The sequence below is a fragment of the Ceratotherium simum genome, chromosome 33 (assembly GCF_057802395.1).
Source record: "Ceratotherium simum simum isolate JZ-2026a chromosome 33, ASM5780239v1, whole genome shotgun sequence".
NCBI classification, from domain to species: domain Eukaryota; kingdom Metazoa; phylum Chordata; class Mammalia; order Perissodactyla; family Rhinocerotidae; genus Ceratotherium; species Ceratotherium simum.
The window spans coordinates 27468205-27482643 of NC_141932.1; the positions used below are offsets into that span (position 1 = coordinate 27468205).

At 35.8% G+C, this 14439-nt stretch overlaps 1 protein-coding gene across 1 annotated transcript in view; it reads left to right on the top strand.

The window, feature by feature from the left end:
• ZNF461 (zinc finger protein 461) overlaps positions 1-14439 on the top strand; it is a 33572-nt gene that overhangs the window by 695 nt on the left and 18438 nt on the right. Inside the window, exons 2-4 of the mRNA XM_014794818.2 lie at positions 986-1077; positions 12571-12697; positions 13502-13597. Of these exons, the coding sequence (XP_014650304.1) occupies positions 1069-1077; positions 12571-12697; positions 13502-13597 (232 nt within the window). The 5' untranslated portion in view covers positions 986-1068. The remainder of the gene's footprint in view (positions 1-985; positions 1078-12570; positions 12698-13501; positions 13598-14439) is intronic.

Here is a 14439-nt window from a genome sequence, read left to right on the forward strand (position 1 = left end):
GGTCACAGACAATGTCTACTCCACATCAAGTATCATGAAGTTTGTGGTGCAAGAAAGGCCTGGTGTCTCATCGTTGTTCTCCACCTCACTACTTCTGCCATTCCCCTTAGAGTAGGAGTAAAGAATGGCACTGTTGCACATCCAGAAACAGTGTTTAAGATGATCAGGTGCTGCTTCTGACCTGAAATGTTCATATTAACTTTTAAAATTCTTTTGTTATATTACTTCATTTAAAGTAAAAGTTATCTGTAATTCTTCAACCACTCTGACCATTTTATTGCAAATGTTTTCACCCTCCTTATATGCATCCATACATGCTTAGGTACATATGTATTTTTTTCCCAAAGATTAGACCGCAATACACATTGTTTTGTAATTCCATATTAAAAGCTATTTAGGTCTTTTTGTCGGTATTCAGGGATAAATTTCCAAAGATTTTCCAGGATGCTTCCTCATGTGATTCTTTAATTCTCACCAGTACTGCAAACTAAAGACTCAGTATTTATTTTGCCCTGGAAATTTTTGTTCTATTTTTCTTCTTTTCCATCAGTGTTGTTTTAGTCTCTGTTTACACATATATTAGGTCTTTTGGGTCATTTCCTATTTCCCTGATATTTTCATAATGTCCATTTCCTTTTTTCTTTTTTTTTCCTCTTAATTTAGTGAGAATCTGGTCAGGGTAGGTCTGAGCATGTTGGTTGGGTTCATTTCATCATAGTGTTGGGACACTGGTCTGCCTCTCTGAATCCCTCCCTAAAGAGTTTGGGCCGAGTCTTTCTTGAATCCATCCTGCTATAGCTGGATCCCCTCCTTGTCTTGAGTAAGGCTGGGATTTGTCCAACTTCCCTCTAATTTTTTATGTATGTGTATATGGGGGCTGGGAGTAGGAGACATGAAGGGGGAAAAATATCAGTCGAAATTAGCACTTTGGGAGCTCACAGGCAAGATCATCTTATGTCTCCTTTTTTAAACCTCTCTCATCCAGCAATACTTTCTTTGGACTCTGATTTTCTTCTCAAGTGGAACCAAGAAGAGAACTAATAAATACGTTGAATTCTAAAAAAAGCCATGGCCCATGTAAGTTGGTGTTTTCTTGTTCCTAACTGAAGTATTCTTTTTTTTCTGTAGTTCATATGAATACTTGCATTTTTTATCCTGATATTGTTAACCTAACTGAACATCATACAATAACTTACTAGTGAGTGAGTGATAATGACAGAAACTCAGGGTTTTCCTTTTTTGCTCCTTTCTTCTCTAAACAGTGTTCATCTACTCATTCAGTAAATCATTCCTCATTTCCCATATGCCATCTTCTGCCAGGAACAAGGAGAGAACAGAAATAGTATTCTTTTGAGGAAAATATTAGTGTTTCTCTTGTTAGAGCTTTGGTTTGAAGAGGTGATTTAAGAAATATTTATTGATTACCTACTATGTGACAGGCACTCTTCTAGGTAACTAGGAATAAATCAATGGGGGAAAAATATCAGACACATACAAATCATCCCTAGTGGAACTTAACTTGTAGTGAGAGAGACAGAAAATGACTAACTTTATAGTGTAAGACTTAAGACACACAGATATATATATATACCTACGTATATACTTATATATATATAAAATGAAAAAAAAATGATAAAACTAAGACCAAAGAGCAAATATATGTCTTATCAATAAATGTATATGAGCTTTAGCTCACCTATTAAAAGAAAGAGGCTTTCAGATTGAATCACAAAGAAAAAATTGACTCTGCATCAGACATTTACATGATTCAGAAAGGTTAATAAAAGGATGGACAAATTATATCAGGTAAATGGAAACTAAAAGAAAACAGACTAAAATTCAGGCCATATCACACCGTTAAACATGGCAAAGAAGGGCACTATATAATTCTAAGGTGTAAATTTCAAAATGAAGATATAATAGTTATGAATACACATGTATCAAATATTACAGCAGCAGCTTTCTTAAAGCAAATAAAAGAGCAGATAGAAGAAGAAATAGACGCTTGCCAGCAGTAGGGGACATTAATTTACTCTCTCAGTCAAAGTCAGGCCAAGTGGACAAAATTTAGTAAGGATATAGAAGTACTAAATCACATACTCCATGAAATCTATCTTATTGATATGTAGAAAAAATTCTTTATCCTAATAATAGTGACTGTGCATTCTTTTCAAAGAAAAGAATGACAGAAAAAAATGACAAAATATTAAGCCACAGTCAAGTCCAAAAAGTAGAAATGATAAACAGTGTCCTCTGAACACAGTGAAATACAACCAGGACTTAATAACAAAATCAGAAAAAATAAATTTACTAACAATGTGTAAAATCTGTATTAATAACTCCTAGATCAAACAAGAAATATAATCTAAAAGTAAAGAATTTCTGATAATCAATGATAGCACTACATACTGGAACCCATGGGATTTAGTTAAAGCGGACTCTAAAGGAAAAGTCATAGCTTTAAATGCTTCCAACAAAAAATAATGAAAATACATAAGTTAAAAGGAACTATGGGCCGGCCCCGTGGCTTAGCAGTTAAGTGCGTGCACTCTGCTGCTGGAGACCCAGGTTCGGATCCCGGGCACGCACCGACGCACCACTTCTCCGGCCATGCTGAGGCCGTGTCCCACATACAGCAACTAGAAGGATGTGCAGCTGTGGCATACAACTGTCTACTGGGGCTTTGGGGGAAAAAATAAATAAAATTTTAAAAAAAAGGAACTAGAAAGAAATATGGAAGGAATTTACAGAGATAAACGTTATATGTGTTAGAGAACAGGAAATAATTATAACTAATAAGATAAGTAAATAAGATAAATCACTAACCCTCAAATCAGGAAAGAAAAGGGAGAAAGCACAAATATACCATTTTCAATTGCTCTCTCTTCTTGAGATCTGAATTTCCGTTTGTTATCATTTCTCTGTAGCCTGAAGATTTTCCCTTAGCATTTCCTGCAGTTTGTGTCTTCTGGTGACAAAGGCTGTCAGCTTTCTTTATGTGAAAATGTCTTTATTCCATCTTAATTTGTAAAATAAGCCAGGAAATGCACCCTCCTATTTTGTGGGAGAGTTTTTTGTAGAATTAGTATTATTTCTTCCGTAATTGTCTAATAGAATTCACCAGTGGAAGCATCTATTGTAGGCACAATAATGAACCCCCAAAGATGTCTACCTGCTAATCCTGGAACCCGTGAATATGTTACCTTATGTGGAAAATGACTTTGCATGTGTGATTAAATTAATAATTTTGAGATGGGAAGATTGTCTTGGGTTATCTGAAGAGTCGGGGTCAGAGGGAGGTACGAGTATGGAATATGAATACTTCTGTTAGAGAAATGCAACTTTACTGGCTTTGAAGATGGAAGAATGGGGCATGAGCCAAGGAATGTAAGTGGCCTCTAGAAGGTATGTATAAAAGGGAAGGAAATGGACTCTTCCCTAGAGCTGCCAGAAAGGTATACAGCCCTGCTAACACCTTAATTTAGTCTAATAAAACTCTTTTTGGACTTCTAACCTACAGAACTGTAAAATAATAAATTTGGTTTTAAGCTACAACATTTGTGGTGATTTGTTGCAGCAGCAGTAGAAAACTAATTTACCATCTGAGTTTGGAGTTTTCTTCATGGGGATATTTGAATTTCTTTAATAGATATAGGACTTTTGGGGATTTTTATTTCTTCTTGAATCAGTTTAGTAGTTTATGTCTTTCAGGGAATTAGTTTATTTCAACTTAGATGTCAAATTTATTGGCATAAAATTGTTCATAATATTCCTTTATTATCCTTATACCAACTGTCAGATATGTAGTAATGCCCCCTTTTTAAATTCCTGATATTGATAATTTATGTCCTCTTTTCTTGATCAGTATACTAACAGTTTATCAATTTTATTGATCTTTTCAAAGAACTAGCATTTAGTTTTATTGCTTTTTCTCTCTAGTTTGCCCTTGCAATTTCATTGATTACTGATCTTATTTATTCTTTCCTTCCTTCTGCATACTTTGGGTTTAATTTTCTCTTCTCTTTCTAGCTTAAAATTCCCTTTCTTCTTTTACCCATGGGTTATTTAGAAGAGTGTTCTTTAACTGTCCAGATATTTGGGGACTTTTTCAGATCTTTCTGATCATTCATTTTTAATGTAATTCTGTTGTGGTCAGAGGACATACTCTGTAATTTCAATTCTTTTAAATTTATTGGGACTTGTTTTATGGCCCCAATTGTGGACTATCTTGGTGAATATTCCATGTGCACTTGAAAAAGTGAGTATTATACTGTTACTGGGTAGAGTGTTTATCAGTTAGGTCGAGTTGTTTGTAGTGGTGATCCACTCTTCTCTGTCTTCACTGATTTTTTGTCACTTGGCCTATCAATTACTGAGAGAGGCCTGTTGAAACCTCCAAATATAATTGTGAATTCTTCTGTTACAGTTCTGTCAGTTTTTGTTTTATGTATCTTGAAGCTCTTATTATTAGGTACATGTATATTTAGGATTGCTGTGTCCTGTTGATTAACTGACCTCTTTATCGTGAAATATTCTTTTTCGTAATTTTCTTTTTCTTGAATTCTACTCTATTAATATAACTGCTTAAGCTTCCTTATACTGTTGTTTCATGGCATATCTTTTTTTCATCCTTTTATTTTAACCAATTTTAAGTATATCTCGTATAATAGCATATAGTTTGGTCTTACTTTTTTATCCAGTCAGACAATCTCTGACTTCAAGTGTCTAGACTAGGGGTTGGCAAACAATGGCATGCCAGCCAAATTCAGCCCACAGTCTGTTTTTGTATGGCCCTCAAGCTAAAAATGGTTTTGCATTTCTGAAGGGTTATAAACAAAGAAGAATGTGGTAGGGGCTATATGTGACTTCCAGAGCCTAAAATATTTACTATCTGACTCTTTTCAGAAAAAGTTTGCTGACTTCTAGAACGACTATTTAAATTGAATGTAATTATTAGGTTTTAATCTATCATCTTCTTATCTGTTCTTTTTTTTTCTATTTTCCTGCTTTCTCTTAGACTAATCTTGTATTTTTTCAGTATTCCGTTTATCTCCACTATTTTTTAGTATTCTATTTATGTCCATTATAGGATTATTACCTGTAGTGTTTTTACTGTTTTAGGGGTTGTTCTAAGGTTTACAATGTGCCTTAAAGAAAAACTTTTTAGAATCTTCCAGTAATTTTATACGATTTCACATATAAAACAGAAATCTTACACCTGAAGACTTCCATTTGCCCTTCCCATCTTTTTTACTATTGTCATATATAATACGTTTAAACCACACATGCTTTTTTTTCTTTAAATGATCAGTTATCTTTTAAATAAATCATGAAATGAAAACAATATCTTTGTTATTTACATCCAAATTTACCATTTCTGGCACTCTTCATTCCTCTGTGGATAGAAGTTTTTACCTAGAATCACTTTTTTTCCACCTGAAGAACTTCCTTTAACCTTTTTTCTAGGACATGTCTTCTGGTGAAGAATCCTCTCAGCTGTTTTTTTGGTCTCAAAAAACAAACCAAAAAAACCCCCCCAAACTTTATTTCACCTTCATTTTGAAGGATTTTAGTTGGATATAGAATTATAGGTTGATGGCTTTGTTTCAGCATTTTAAAGATAGTGTTTTGTTGTTTTCTTGCCCCCATTGTTATTAATGAGAATTAATCTTTGATTCTTATTGTTGTTCCCCTCTGTGTAATGCATCTTTTTTGGGAGGGAAGGTCTGGCTGCTTTTAAGATTTTTTTCCTTATCTTTAGTCTTCAGCAGTTTGATTATAGTGAGCATAGGTATAGTTTTCTTTGTATTTATGTAACTTGGGGTTCATTGAGCTTCTTGAACCTATGGATTGGTGGTGGTTTTTTTAAAATCAAATTTGGGAAATATTTTGGCCAGTGTTTCTAAAGATTATTTTTTTGCCGTATTGTTTCTCTCTTCTTCTGAATCTCCAATTACATGTATGTTGGATTGATGGTGTCTCATAGATCATTATGTCTCTGTTCACTTTTTTTTTTCGATCTTTTTTCTCTCTGGGCTTCAGTGGGTGATTCCTATAGACCTGTCCTGAAGTTTACTGATCTTTTCTTTTACTGTATTTAATCTGCTATAGATCCCATCAAACGAATTTTTTATTTCAGATAGTTCATTTCTCAATTTCAGGGTTTGCCTATGGTACTTTTTTAAAGTACCTAAATTTGTCAAGTCTTTGTATGCTAATTTCAACATCTGTATCATTTGTGGGTATGTTTCTATTAAGTGATTTTCACTTGCGTATGGGTCACATTTTCTTTTTTTGCATTTCTAGTAATCTTTTACTAGTAATCTTAGTAATCTTTTATTATATACTCAACATTGTGTATTGTTGACTTTGGATTCTGTTAATCCCTTCACAAGAAAAGAAATTAGCTCTACCAGGTAATTACATATAATTATATATAATGTAAAGCACGATACTTAAAACATTATGGTACTGGAGCATAAATAGATCATGGGAACAAAATTGAAAATCTAGAAATATACCTACAAATGGTGATTTAACTTATGATAAAAGTGACATTTCAAATTGATAGGCTAAAGATAGACTCTTTTTTTTTAATTGAGATATAACTGACATATAACATTGTTAGTTTCAGGTATACAACATAATGATTTAATATATGTATATATTATGAAGTGATCGCCACAGTAAGTCTAGTTACCATCCATCACCACACATACTTACCATTTTTTTTCTTGTGATGAGAACTTTTAAAATCTACTCTCTTAGCAACTTTAGAATATACAATATTGTATTGATAACTATAGTCACCATGCTGTACATTCTATCCCCAGGACTTATTAATTTTATAGCTGAAAGTTTATATGTTTTTTTCTTAATTTTTTTATTGAGGTCATATTGGTTTATAACATTATGTAATTTCAGGTGTACATTATTACCTATCAGTTTCTGTATAGACTGCATCTTGCTTGCCCCCAATAGTCTAATTTTTATCTGTCACCATACATATGTGCCTCTTTACCCCTTTCTTCCTCCCCGCCCACCCCCTTCTCCTCTGGTAACCACCATCTGTTCTCTTTATCCATGTGTTGGTTTATCATCCACATATGAGTGAAATTATCCAGTGTTTGTCCTTCTCTCTCTGGCTTATTTCACTTAACATAATACCCTCAAGGTCCATCCCTGTTGTTGCAAATAGAACAATTTCATCTTTTTTTATGGCTGAGTAGTATTTCATTGTATATATATATGCCACATCTTCTTTATCCATTCATCAGTTGATGGGCACTTGGGTTGCTTCCACATCTTTGGCTATAGAATTTATACTTTTTGGAAAGTATACTTTCATCCATTTCACCCACCTATCTCCTCCCACTTCTAGCAACCACCAATCTGTTCTCTATATCTATGAGTTTGATTTTTTGTTTTCTGTTTTTAGATTTCAGATATAAGTGAGATCATAAGGTATTTGTCTTTTTCTGTCTGAATTATTTCACCTAAAATAATGCCCTCAAGGTCCATCCATCTTGTTGCAAATGGCAGGCTTTCTTTCTTTTTTATGGCTGAATAATATTCCATCATGTATCTATGAGGTCAATATATATATCACGCTTTTTCTTTATTCATCCAATGGTGGATAGTTAGGTTGTTTCCATATCTTGGCTATTGTAAATAATGCTGCAATGAACATGGGGTGCAGATATCTACTTGAGTTATTGTTTTTGTTTCCTTCAGATAAGTACTCAGAGGTGGAAGTGCTGGATCATATGGTAGTTCTATTTTTAATTTTTTGAAGAACTTCCATACTGTTTTCCATACTGGCTGCACCAATTTACATTCCCACCAACAGTTCACAAGGGTTCCCTTTTCTCCACATCCTTGCCAACACTTGTTATTATGTCTTGTCTTTTTGATAATGGCCATTCTGACAGGTGTGAGGTGATATCTCATTGTGGTTTTGATTTCCAGTTCCCTGATGATTATTGATGTTGAGCACCTTTTCATGTATCTGTGGGTCATCTGTATGGCTTCTTTGGAAAAATGTCTATTCAGATCTGCTGCTCATTTTTTAATCAGGTTTTTTTTTCTCTTGAGTTGTATGAGTTCTTTATATATTTTGGATATTAACTCCTTATCAGATATATGATTTGCAAATTATTTCTCCCATTCTATAGGTTGCCTTTTCATTTTCTTGATGATTTCCTTTGCTGTGCAGAAGCTTTTTAGTTTCATGTAGTCCTTCATGTTTGTTTTTGCTGTTGGTATCAAATCCAGAAAATCATCACCAAGACTGACGTTGAGGAGCTTACTGCCTATGTTTTCGTCTAGGAGTTTTTTGGTTTCAGGTCTTACATTCAAGTCTTTAATCCATTTTGAGTTGATTTTTGTGTATGATGTAAGATAGTGGTCGAGTTTCATTCTTTTGCATGTGGCTGTCCAGTTTTCCCAATACCATTTATTGAAGAGATTGTCCTTTCCCCATTGTGTATTCTTGGCTTCTTTATTGTAAATAAATTGACCATATATGCATGGGCTTATTTCTGGGCTCTCTATTCTGTTCCATTGACATTGATCTGTGTGTCTGTTTTTATACCAATACCTTACCGTTTTGATTTGATTACTATAGCTTTGTAATATAGTTAGAAATCAGGAAGCGTGATGCCTCCAGCTTTGTTCTTCTTTCTTAAGATTGCTTTGGCTATTTGGGGGCTTTTGTGGTTCCATATGAATTTTAGGATAGTTTGTTCTAGTTCTGTGAAAAATGCCATTGGAATCCTGATAGGGATTGCATTGAATCTGTAGATTGCCTTGGGTAGTATGGACATTTTAACAATATTAATTCTTCCAATCCATGAGCATGGAATATCTTTCCATTTATTTGTGTATTCTTCAGTTTCTTTCATCAGTGTCTTCTAGTTTTCAGTGTATAGGTCTTTCACCTCCTTGGTTAAAGACAGACCGTTGATGAATCATGTTAGACAGCTGGGTAGCCATTTTGGAAAAAGATAAAGCCTGATCTATATCTCATCTACCATACATGATAAACTGCAAATAAATTGAATGATTTAATTATTAAAAATTCAACCATAACATTACTAGACTATAAATCATGGGAGAATTCCTTCATAACTTAGATGTGAGGAAAGTCTTTATAACTAGGCCTCAAAATCCAGAAACTAAGAAAAGATTAACAAATTTGACTACATAAAAATAAAAAACTTCTGCATGGCAAACACTGGTAAGCAAAGTCAGAAGAGAAATGACAAAATGGGGGAAAGTATTTACAACTCATACACAGGCAAGGAACTTATTTTCTCTCTAATTTATAAAGAATTCTTAGAAAGTTAAAAAAAAAATCAACAGCCTAGTAGGAAAAAGGTCAAAGGTCATGTACAGAAAGTTCACAGAAAAAGAAATATAAAAGGCCCCTATAAAAAGAAAAATATTCAACTCATAATTCAAGAAATACCAATTAAAACTCTACTAACAGGGCCGGCCCCATGGCTTAGCGGTTAAGTGCGCGTGCTCCACTGCTGGCAGCCCGGGTTTGGATCCCAGGCGCACACTGACGCACCGCTTCTCTGGCCATGCTGAGACCGCGTCCCACATACAGTAACTAGAAGGATGTGCAGCTATGACATACAACTATCTACTGGGGCTTTGGGGGGAAAAAAAGTAAATAAATAAAATTAAAAACTCTACTAACATACAATTTCTCCCCTATGAAAATGGTAAAAATAAAATGTTTTGACAAAAACACTTTGCTAGTTGGGCTATAAGGAAACAGGTACCGTCATATGTTGCTGGTGTCTAGTAAAATGGTCCGGCTGCTGTGGAGGGCAGTTTGACAGCATCTACCAAAATTAGAAATGCATTTTCAATTTTGACCCTGCAATCTGACTTCTGAGACTTATTACAAATATACCTGTATGTATATAAAATGATATTTACAGAAGTGTTTGTTGCACATTGTTATAGCAAAAGATTGGAAACAGCTAAGTGTCCATCTGTAGAGGTCTGGTTAAATGAACTATGATAAATACAAAAATTGAATGATATGTACTTATAGAAAAATAAGGAAGCCATTAGCCTTAGAATTTAATAAGTTAAAAAAGCCAATACAGAACAATGTATACATTATAGTATGTTACCTTCTGTGTAAAAGTGTGGAAAATAATATGTACATATATACTTGTATTTGCTTAAAAACACTGGAAAGGCATACAAGAAACTTATAAAATTGCTCATCTGTAGGGGTTAGGAGGTGGGAGATAAAATGGACAGGACAAGTGTGGGAGTGAGACGTCTGAATGTATATCTTTTTAGTCCTGAACAATTTAAGAAAGGAAAATAAAATATAAAAATAAAAACCTGTCATTAAGATTGGTGATTTTCACTAGTTATATTCGGCTACATATGTGCGGTGACAGAGTAGAAAGAGAGTTGGATTTATCTGGGATTCAGGCTTTGCTAAGCAAGTATGAAATGAGAGGGTCAAGGGAGTTCACCTTGGGAGTAATTATGAAGTTGGGTGATTAGCTGAACAGAATTTCAGTTGGGTAAGAAGGGGAGAAGAGGTATGAGTATGGTGAGTGACAGTTTAAAGGTGACCAGAGAGAAGGATACTTGATAATTTGGAGATGTTGCAGTTACTGCTAATGACAGGGTCTAGGGTAGTGAGATAAGAAGTGAGTGCACTAGAGTGGAAGACAAGATCATTGAAGCAGAGAGGAGGTCCGGGAACTGGGAGACCAGGATACTAGAAGGAATAGGTATGTGGATATTTGAATCACTGAGAATTAAGATAGGAATAGTATTGGAGATAGTGACACTGAGCCAGGACCTAAAATTCCTGAGGGGCAGAAATCTGGATGTCAACAAATCACTGCAAAAGGGAGAGAGAATGCATAGTATAGCCTGATGAAATGATGACATTAGATTCTAGAGAACGAGGGACAGTTGTCTGATACCAGCAATGAGGAGCCTGGAGGACAGTGGTATGAAGATTGTAGGAGAAAAAACAGCCACGCACTTGAGATGTCCTCGCAGGAAATGATGTCCTCAGGGAAAAATGCTTAATTGGTCACACATGGGAAATTTTTGAGCTTCTCCACAATTCTGAGTTTTTCAATTAGACATTAAGGGAATTGGTGTAGGGTGATCTCACTGGGTGGAGAGACCTTTTGGTTTGTGAAGCATTAGGTTGTGGTGGAGATATGATTGGTGCTTGCATATAGAAAGATCGAAGGTCTTGCCAGGAAATAGATAAGCACCAGTTACAAAATCAAATTTTAGATTGAACTGGATATGCTAGACTTAGGTCACATCTGTGTGAGTCTAGATCATTCTACATTGGTATTCTCTAACTTAAGAACTTGGAAAGTGTACAAGGAGGAGTGCTGGATGATAGGAGGTAAGATCTCCCAGATGTAATTTCAAAAAATGGAATGGTATATGCCTTAGAAAAGATCTTAGAGATTTTGTCCACTATAAAAGTCCAAGTTTAAGAGAATGATTAAATATTTTATTTATAAGGTCAAATGTTATGCCACCAATTAAGAAAAAAGATGTTAAATTACTATTGCTGCATAACAAACCACCCCAAAACTTAGTAGATTAAAACAACAGCAATCATGGTTTGGCTCTCAAATCTGCAGTCTGAACAGGACTCAGTAGGGATGGCGTACTGCTGTTGTGACATGGTATCAGTTGTGATGGCTTGACTGAGAGCTGGATGATCCACTTGCAAGCTGGCTCACTCACATGGCTTGCAAGTTGTTGCTGGAAGCTGGCTAAGAGCTCAACCAGGGCTGTGGTTTGGGGCTGTGGTTCCTTTTCACATGAGCTGTTCTATGGGCTGCTTGGGCTTCCTAGGAACATGGTGGCTGGGTTTCAAGAACAAGCGTCCCAACAGAGTAAGATAGAAGTACGAGACATTTTTATAATCTAGCCTCAGAAGTCACATAGTCACTTCTGCCATACTCTATAGGTTAAGTCACAAATGTTCTCCCAGGTTCAGGTTGGAGGGAAGAGGACATAGACCCCATACCAGTGGGGGGGGTGGGGCACATCAAGATTACACTGAAGAAGAACATATGAAATGGGAGATGTTGCTCTGTCCATTTTTGGAAAATACAATCTGCACTGGATGTTTACTTAAGAATTTGCACGAAGAGTAAAAATGCTTATGACATAGTCATAATGACGAAGAAAAATCTTCAAGTCTTTTTTCTCAATATGGAGATTTTCATAAGACATTCTGGAAAGATTAAAAATTTTCCAACTATTTAACTTAGTTGGGAACCTCTACTTATTTTCTTAATTTCTAGATGACTGATTAACAGAAGTTTTCCACTCTGCAAGGGGATGTGTCTTAATTGTTTAAGAACATGTGGGCACTCTGGTTCAGTCTCACTAAATTCCTTTTGACCTGTGGCACATGCTTCCAGCCTTAGCCTGTACACTCACCGTACCATACCTTTCCTGCAGGGCCTCCTTTTAGCACCTGGTCTTCCTTTTGTAAAATGTTTCTTATAATTTCAAAAATAGTACTGTGATTTGTCATTTTAGGGGTTGGTGATGTTCAAAGATGTGGCTATAGATGTGTCTCAGGAGGAATGGGAACGCCTGAACCCTGCGCAGAGGAATTTGTACAAAGATGTGATGTTGGAGAACTATAGCAACTTGGTTTCACTGGGTAAAGTTATCTGCCTCTAATAATTCAGAATCTGTTTCTTGGAATTTCTGCTTTCTCCACTGTAGATTTTAGGGCTACCTTTCAAATAACCAGATGAATTTTCTCTCTGTGTAGAAATGAGCACAGCTAAATGGAGGTGCACCTTCATTTTCCTCATCCTCACACCTTCCTCTGGTCCTTTCTTATAATTGACTTTCTTCCTTGATGATTAAGGAGCAGAATTGGAATTCTATACCATTAAAGCATGACATGGTCAAAGAAACCAAGCTCTGTCTTTTGTTTCACTTGCGCTGTGCTAAAGCTGTAGGTGCATTAGCATAGATTAAAACTACTCACATGGGTCCTGGATGTGAAGCTCTTTGGCCTTGCCAATTAATGTCATGATGCACTGGATCAAGAAATGTCACTTATATTTACAGCTCAAGTGAACACTATTCCATTTCCTACAACAAATGTACTCTCTTTTAAACAATTTGCATTTGGAAGTTACATTCTAAGAACTTTGTATTTAACATTGAAAAATATCTGCGAATAAGTATCTCAGGAAGCTTCTTTTTTTCTTACAGCAAAATAAAGAGAGAAAGCTTATATAAATTTAAACAGCATTTTATCACCTATTTGTTTGCTTTGTTTCTTATGATTCTGAGTTCACCTGATATGAGTATTTCTTCCTTTCTGCTTTCTTCTGTAGACCTTATCAAGTACCATGTTGACCTATAGTTTATTTTTTTTTAATCAATTCTGAATCATAGTATTTGGGTATTTTCATTTCCACCTCATCTCCATCTCTTTTCTTATAACCAGGACTTTCTGTTTCTAAGCCGGCTGTGATCTCCTTGTTGGAGCAAGGGAAGGAGCCCTGGCTGGTGGTGAGGGAAGGGACAGGAGGACGGTGCCCAGGTGAGTGAGCAATGATCAAGAAGCAGGAAGCTGTTGCAAGGGGTAGGCCAGCCGGTCAGAATGTTGGGCTGGTAAGGTTATTTTAGACAGAATATGTAGGGAAAGCCTGATTTCAAAACTTAATTACAAAGCTCCAGTAATGAAAAGTGTGGTACTGTCATAAAGACAAGACATTTAGATCAATGGGATAGAATAGAGAGCCCGGAAATAAACTCTCAGATATATGACCAAATAATTTTAGACAAGAGTGCCAAGACCATTCAGTGGGGGAAGGACTGTATCTTTAACAAATAGAGTTGATAAAACTGGATATCCACATGTAAAGAAATAAAGTTGGATCCTTACCTTATGCCATATATCAAAATTAACTCAAAATGGATCAAAGCACTAAATGTAAGACCCGACACTATAAAACGCCTAGAAGAAAACATCAGGGAAAACCTTCATGATGTTGGATTTGGCAGTGATTTCTGGAATATGACACCAAGACACAGGTAACTAAAGCAAAGATAGACAAATGGGAGTACCTCAAATTTAAAAACTTCTTTTCAGGGCCGGCCCCGTGGCTTAGTGGTTAAGTGCGCACGCTCCACTACTGGCGGCCCCGGTTCGGATCCCGGGCGCGCACCGCCGCACTGCTTCTCCGGCCATGCTGAGGCTGCGTCCCACATACAGCAACTAGAAGGATGTGCAACTATGACATACAACTATCTACTGGGGCTTTGGGGAAAAAAAAAGGAGGAGGATTGGCAATAGATGTTAGCTCAGAGCCGGTCTTCCTCAGCAAAAAGAGGAGGATTAGCATGGATGTTAGCTCAGGGCTGATCTTCCTCACAAAATAA